The 8,547-nt window shown below is 30.3% G+C and overlaps 1 protein-coding gene across 1 annotated transcript in view; it reads left to right on the forward strand.

Moving 5' to 3' along the window:
- LOC138331151 (carboxypeptidase M-like) overlaps positions 1 to 8,276 on the forward strand; it is a 61,455-nt gene extending 53,179 nt beyond the window's left edge. The window contains exons 6-8 of the mRNA XM_069278622.1: positions 4,286 to 4,456; positions 4,892 to 5,037; positions 5,887 to 8,276. Of these exons, the coding sequence (XP_069134723.1) occupies positions 4,286 to 4,456; positions 4,892 to 5,037; positions 5,887 to 6,060 (491 nt within the window). The 3' untranslated portion in view covers positions 6,061 to 8,276. The remainder of the gene's footprint in view (positions 1 to 4,285; positions 4,457 to 4,891; positions 5,038 to 5,886) is intronic.
- Positions 8,277 to 8,547: the final 271 nt, after the last annotated feature.

Genomic DNA, 8,547 nt, shown 5'->3' on the forward strand with positions numbered 1-8,547 from the left:
GAGTTTCTATATATAGTATCCAGTTATAAGGAGTTTCTATGTATAGTATCCAGTTATAAGGAGTTTCTATGTATATATAGTATCCAGTTATAAGGAGTTTCTATGTATAGTATCCAGTTATAAGGAGTTTCTATATATAGTATCCAGTTATAAGGAGTTTCTATATATAGTATCCAGTTATAAGGAGTTTCTATATATAGTATCCAGTTTACAAGGAGTTTCTATATATAGTATCCAGTTATAAGGAGTTTCTTATATAGTATCCAGTTATAAGGAGTTTCTATATATAGTATCCAGTTATAAGGAGTTTCTATATATAGTATCCAGTTATAAGGAGTTTCTATTATATAGTATCCAGTTATAAGGAGTTTCTATATATAGTATCCAGTTATAAGGAGTTTCTATATATAGTATCCAGTTATAAGGAGTTTCTATATATAGTATCCAGTTATAAGGAGTTTCTATATATAGTATCCAGTTATAAGGAGTTTCTATATATAGTATCCAGTTATAAGGAGTTTCTATGTATAGTATCCAGTTATAAGGAGTTTGTATATATAGTATCCAGTTATAAGGAGTTTCTATATATAGTATTCAGTTACAAGGAGTTTCTGTATATAGTGTCCAGTTACAAGGAGTTTCTGTATATAGTATCCATATAGTATCCAGTTATAAGGAGTTTCTATATATAGTATCCAGTTATAAGGAGTTTCTATATATAGTATCCAGTTATAAGGAGTTTCTGTATATAGTATCCAGTTATAAGGAGTTTCTATATATAGTATCCAGTTATAAGGAGTTTCTATATATAGTATCCAGTTATAAGGAGTTTCTATATATAGTATCCAGTTATAAGGAGTTTCTATATATACATATGTAGTATCCAGTTATAAGGAGTTTCTATGTATAGTATCCAGTTATAAGGAGTTTATACATATATAGTATCCAGTTACAAGGAGTTTCTATATATAGTATCCAGTTACTAAGGAGTTTCTGTATATATAGTATCCAGTTATAAGGAGTTTCTATATATAGTATCCAGTTATAAGGAGTTTCTATGTATAGTATCCAGTTACAAGGGTTATGTAATAGTATGCCAGTTATAAGGAGTTTCTGTATATAGTATCCAGTTATAAGGAGTTTCTATATATAGTATCCAGTTATAAGGAGTTTCTATATATATAGTATCCAGTTATAAGGAGTTTCTATATATAGTATCCAGTTATAAGGAGTTTCTGTATATAGTATCCAGTTACAAGGAGTTTCTGTATATAGTATCCAGTTATAAGGAGTTTCTATGTATAGTATCCAGTTATAAGGAGTTTCTATATATAGTATCCAGTTATAAGGAGTTTCTATATATAGTATCCAGTTATAAGGAGTTTCTATATATATAGTATCCAGTTATAAGGAGTTTCTATGTATAGTATCCAGTTATAAGGAGTTTCTATATATAGTATCCAGTTACAAGGAGTTTCTGTATATAGTATCCAGTTATAAGGAGTTTCTATATATAGTATCCAGTTATAAGGAGTTTCTATATATATAGTATCCAGTTACAAGGAGTTTCTATATATAGTATCCAGTTATAAGGAGTTTCTATATATAGTATCCAGTTATAAGGAGTTTCTATATATAGTATCCAGTTATAAGGAGTTTCTATATATAGTATCCAGTTTCTTATTAGTATAAGGAGTGTTTATATGTATAGTATCCAGTTACAAGGAGTTTCTATATATAGTATCCAGTTTTATAAGGAGTTTCTATGTATAGTATCCAGTTATAAGGAGTTTCTATATATAGTATCCAGTTATAAAGGAGTTTCTATGTATATAGTATCCAGTTATAAGGAGTTTCTATATATAGTATCCAGTTATAAGGAGTTTCTATATATAGTATCCAGTTATAAGGAGTTTTCTATATATAGTATCCAGTATATAAGGAAGGTTTTCTATGTATAGTATCCAGTTATAAGGAGTTTCTATATATAGTATCCAGTTATAAGGAGTTTCTATATATAGTATCCAGTTATAAGGAGTTTCTGTATATAGTATCCAGTTCTAAGGAGTTTCTATATATAGTATCCAGTTACAAGGAGTTTTCTGTATATATCATAGTATCCAGTTATAAGGAGTTTCTATATATAGTATCCAGTTATAAGGAGTTTCTATATATAGTATCCAGTTATAAGGAGTTTCTATATATAGTATCCAGTTATAAGGAGTTTCTATATATAGTATCCAGTTATAAGGAGTTTCTATGTAATATAGAGTTATAAGGAGTTTCTATATATAGTATCCAGTTATAAGGAGTTTCTATATATAGTATCCAGTTATAAGGAGTTTCTATATATAGTATCCAGTTATAAGGAGTTTCTATGTATAGTATCCAGTTATAAGGAGTTTCTATATATAGTATCCAGTTATAAGGAGTTTCTATATATAGTATCCAGTTTATAAGGGTTTCTGTATAGTATCCAGTTACAAGGAGTTTCTGTATATAGTATCCAGTTATAAGGAGTTTCTGTATATAGTATCCAGTTATAAGGAGTTTTCTATATAGTATCCAGTTACAAGGAGTTTCTGTATATAGTATCCAGTTATAAGGAGTTTCTTGTATATAGTATCCAGTTATAAGGAGTTTCTATATATAGTATCCAGTTATAAGGAGTTTCTATATATAGTATCCAGTTATAAGGAGTTTCTATATATAGTATCCAGTTACAAGGAGTTTCTGTATATAGTATCCAGTTATAAGGAGTTTCTATATATAGTATCCAGTTATAAGGAGTTTCTATGTATAGTATCCAGTTATAAGGAGTTTCTATGTATAGTATCCAGTTATAAGGAGTTTCTATGTATATAGTATCCAGTTATAAGGAGTTTCTATTATCTATCCAGTTATAAGGAGTTTCTAGTATAGTTCATAAAAGGAGTTTCTATATATAGTATCCAGTTATAAGGAGTTTCTATATATATCCATGTTTTGTAGTATCCAGTTATAAGGAGTTTCTATATATATAGTATCCAGTTATAAGGAGTTTCTATGTATAGTATCCAGTTACAAGGAGTTTCTGTATATAGTGTATCCAGTTACAAGGAGTTTCTGTATATAGTATCCAGTTATAAGGAGTTTCTATGTATAGTATCCAGTTATAAGGAGTTTCTATGTATAGTATCCAGTTATAAGGAGTTTCTATATATAGTATCCAGTTATCAAGGAGTTTCTGTATATACAATAGTATCCAGTTATAAGGAGTTTTATGTTATAGTATCCAGTTATAAGGAGTTTCTATATATAGTATCCAGTTATAAGGAGTTTCTGTATATAGTATCCAGTTATAAGGAGTTTCTATATATAGTATCCAGTTATAAATGAGTTTCTATAGTTTATATATAGTATCCAGTTATAAGGAGTTTCTGTATATAGTATCCAGTTACAAGGTATTTAGTATCCAGTTATAAGAGAGTTTCTATATATAGTATCCAGTTATAAAGGAGTTTCTATGTATAGTATCCAGTTATAAGGAGTTTCTATATGTAGTATCCAGTTATAAGGAGTTTCTATATATAGTATCCAGTTATAAGGAGTTTCTATGTATAGTATCCAGTTATAAGGAGTTTCTATGTATAGTATCCAGTTACAATGAGTTTCTATATATAGTATTCAGTTATAAGGAGTTTCTATGTATATATAGTATCCAGTTATAAGGAGTTTCTATATATTAGTAGTATCCAGTTATAAGGAGTTTCTATGTATATATAGAGTATATAAGGAGTTTCTATGTATAGTATCCAGTTAAAAGGAGTTTCTATATATAGTAGTATAAAGGAGTTTTATGTAATATAGTAATAAGGAGTTTCTATTATAGTATCAGTTATAGTTTCTATATATAGTATCCAGTTATAAGGAGTTTCTATATATAGTATAAGGAGTTTCCAGTTATAAGGAGTTTCTATGTATAGTATCCAGTTATAAGTAGTTTCTATATATAGTATCCAGTTATTAGGAGTTTTTATATATAGTATCCAGTTATAAGGAGTTTCTATATATAGTATCCAGTTATAAGTAGTTTCTATATATAGTATCCAGTTATTAGGAGTTTTTATATATAGTATCCAGTTATAAGGAGTTTCTATATATAGTATCCAGTTATAAGGAGTTTCTATATATAGTATCCAGTTATAAGGAGTTTCTATGTATAGTATCCAGTTATAAGGAGTTTCTATGAATAGTATCCAGTTATTAGGAGTTTCTTTATATAGTATCCAGGCTGACTTATAAGGAATTCTTGTTTCAGGAGGAATGCAGGATTACAATTACATACAAGCTGGATGTCTGGAGGTTACCATTGAACAGGGCTGCTGTAAATATCCCCCACATAACCAACTACCCGGATTGTGGACGGATAACAAAGACGCGCTTATCAATTACCTCCTGCTGGTCAACACCATGGGTAGGGGCCATCAGTCTGTCTCTCACCCACTAAATCAGTTTATGATCTATTGGGGTTGATAGCCCCATAAACCTATTGTAGTCAATCTTTATAATCATATTTTGTATAATTTTCATCTGTACTGTAAGATCTGGCGAAATAGGAACATATGCAAGTCTATCACAGAACTTATCCAAGTGTACAAATTGAAATGATTAAATGTTTTCTTTTCTTAAATTAAACCATTTTTATGAAAATCATATGACCCCAATTTCTCGAAACAAAAAAACCCACTGACTTTAGTAAAAAAAACTTTAAGGAAAATTGCTTGATCATGTTATTTAAGTTTAATATTTTTTACTTATGTCTGTTTTGAGTGTATTTTGGGAAATCAGGCCTGATGTTGTGTTTTCTTGTGATATTGTGTTTTTCTTGTTTTCTGATCTATTTTGACAGGAGTACGAGGCCTTGTACAGAAGAGTGATGGGACCCCAGTGGTGGCAGCAGAGCTAGCTATCCAAGGACGCGACAACGCTACCTTTACAACAACAGCTCATGGTGAATACTGGCGAATGCTGCTGCCAGGCACTTACACGATCATGGTGAGTAATTCAGCTGGACAAAGGTCTGGTTGGGTGTCCTTTGCAAAACAAATTATTAGTCCCCTGCCGATGAAACTGGACGGGACTATAGTGTTTGTTCTTATCTGTCTGTCTTTCTGTCTGTCTGTCCAGATTTGGTTTCCAGATGGTCACTTGAGAACTGATTGATGGGTTTTGATCAAACTTCACACAATGGTAGCATATAGGAAAATACAGCAGGGGATTGCATTTGGGGTCAAAAGGTCAACTATAAAGGTCACTGTTACTAAAAATAGATTGTTTTAAAAAAATTCGTTTCCAGATGATAACTTGAGAAAAAATCATCGGATGTTATCAAACTTCACACAATGGTAGCATATGAGAAAATACAGTTTGGGAGTGAATTTGGGGTCAAAATGTCAACTACAAAGGTCACTGTTACTAAAATAAATTGTTTCACAAAATATTAGTTCCCAGACGATAACTTGAGAAAACACCAATGGAATTTGTTCAAACTTCCTACAATGGTAACATAGCAGAAAACATAGCTTGGGATTGAATTTGGGGTCAAAAGGTCAACTACAAAGGTCACTAAAAATAGTTTGTTTCACAAATTTTGTTTCTGGATGATAACTTGAGAACACATTAACAGAATTTGTTCAAAATTCATACAATGATAGCATAACTAATAAAAAATAACGGCAGGGGACATGTGTTGCTTGTAACAATTACTGTAAGCTTGTTTTATATGTATTAAGTTAATTAGATATATTACATGATATAACATCAGTTATTGATTAGATAATGAGTATTGTTTATGCGCTGTCGGAGGTGGATCATCTTTAATATTTACAACTTTGGACTTTTTAGGTGAAAACCACAGATTTTGGGACAATAAACACATCCTTTAGTGTACAACAAGATGTCATTACAAGACTTGATATAACCCTTGGTAGCGCAACGGACCAGCTCAACTCTGCACACATCATACACAGTTGTCTTTTCCTGTTGTCAAGTGCACTTCTAGTTGTTATCATGTTGTGATGACATAATTATTCAATAGAATTTCTTGTTTCAAAATTGAATACCAGCATATCTGTGATTTATGTTTGTAGTCAGGGAAATCAACAATCAACAGTATTTTACAGGTAATTAGGATCATATTTAGATAATTTTTAAGTACATTACAGGTTTATCTCCCCTACATTTGTGTCATGACAATCAATGCCTACCTACAAAGGGCAGATAAATCTGTAATGTAGAAAGTTATTAGCCCTAATTAGCACTCGCATCATGGACATGTGTGAATTGGTTTCAGTAAAGGAGAAATAAATTCTTTGTATCATATATGTAAGAATATTGATTAATAAATGAATTAAATGTATAAAAACTTAATCATAATATTAGTCTTGAATGGATGTTCAATGGAGATAATTATGTTAACTATCATATGTGCCATATAGACTAAGGGACAGCTTCAAAACTCGCTGGTAAAACTATTCAAACAGATTAAATTATATTCAAATTCTCTCCCTTGGATTGGGTTGATATAGTTGGCCTTAATAAGCCTGTGGCATTACAACCAGAAAATATATAAAATTAAGTTTGATTTTACATATCGTATACATGTATCATGGACAATTATGGTAAAGTAAAGCCTGTGGCATTATGACCAGAAAATATATAAAATTAAGTTTGATTTTACATATCATATACATGTATCATGGACAATTACGGTAAAGTAAAGCCTGTGGCATTACGACCAGAAAATATATAAAATTAAGTTTGATTTTACATATTGTATACATGTATCATGGACAATTACGGTAAAGTAAAGCCTGTGGCATTACAACCAGAAAATATATCAAATTAAGTTTGATTTTACATATCGTATACATGTATCATGGACAATTACGGTAAAGTAAAGCCTGTGGCATTACAACCAGAAAATATATCAAATTAAGTTTGATTTTACATATCGTATACATGTATCATGGACAATTACGGTAAAGTAAAGCCTGTGGCATTACAACCAGAAAATATATCAAATTAAGTTTGATTTTACATATCGTATACATGTATCATGAACAATTACGGTAAAGTAAAGCCTGTGGCATTACAACCAGAAAATATATAAAATTAAGTTTGATTTTACATATTGTATACATGTATCATGGACAATTACTGTAAAGTAAAGCCTGTGGTATTACAACCAGAAAATATATCAAATTAAGTTTGATTTTACATATCGTATACATGTATCATGGACAATTACGGTAAAGTAAAGCCTGTGGCATTACAACCAGAAAATATATAAAATTAAGTTTGATTTTACATATCGTATACATGTATCATGGACAATTACGGTAAAGTAAAGCCTGTGGGCATTACAACCAGAAAATATATCAAATTAAGTTTGATTTTACATATCGTATACATGTATCATGGACAATTACGGTAAAGTAAAGCCTGTGGCATTACAACCAGAAAATATATAAAATTAAGTTTGATTTTACATATCGTATACATGTATCATGGACAATTACGGTAAAGTAAAGCCTGTGGCATTACAACCAGAAAATATATCAAATTAAGTTTGATTTTACATATCGTATACATGTATCATGGACAATTACGGTAAAGTAAAGCCTGTGGCATTACAACCAGAAAATATATCAAATTAAGTTTGATTTTACATATCGTATACATGTATCATGAACAATTACGGTAAAGTAAAGCCTGTGGCATTACAACCAGAAAATATATAAAATTAAGTTTGATTTTACATATTGTATACATGTATCATGGACAATTACTGTAAAGTAAAGCCTGTGGTATTACAACCAGATCCATATACAAAATTACACCTTTTGTCCCCAAAATTGTTTCACGACAGGTCCCATTGATCCAAAACATGGCAACAACACTCTTAGACACTGAATTGGACTCACTTGTTTTACACCCTGTATATTAATTTGGACCCCTCCACTCCAGTTTGAAGTGTTACCATTTAGTTCTGTGGCCTTTATTATGATCGACTTGTTTTAATGTTTGATTTTTCAGGCAAATCACAATCAAAGTAAACATTTGTTTAAGGAAAAACATGTGATCAGTATCATATATCTAACTAGCAAGTAGAAAAATTCTATTTTGTATAATGATTTTAAGTTTGATTATTTTTATGAAATGTTCGTTCTGTTGTTAATGAATTAAAGTTATTATCTGCGGTCAGTCATGGAATAAAACAGATCAACTTATAACCTTAGTTTTGTGTAATTATTAACTCATTCATCCCTGAAAATATGTATTCAGGGATGATTATAAATATTGCCTGCCTGACTCTTACAAAGCAGCGAGTGTGGGCTGCATCCTTTCTGTTAAATTGTCAACCAATTCTACTCTTAAATACAACCTCTCACATCACACAACATCATTAGGATTAAATAAAGAACCTAAATTAAACAAATATCAATATTTATGATGCTCAATAAGTCAGATAAATAGGTTACAAAACGAATGGTTGATGGTTTA

The sequence above is a fragment of the Argopecten irradians genome, chromosome 9, assembly GCF_041381155.1.
Source record: "Argopecten irradians isolate NY chromosome 9, Ai_NY, whole genome shotgun sequence".
Classification (NCBI taxonomy): domain Eukaryota; kingdom Metazoa; phylum Mollusca; class Bivalvia; order Pectinida; family Pectinidae; genus Argopecten; species Argopecten irradians.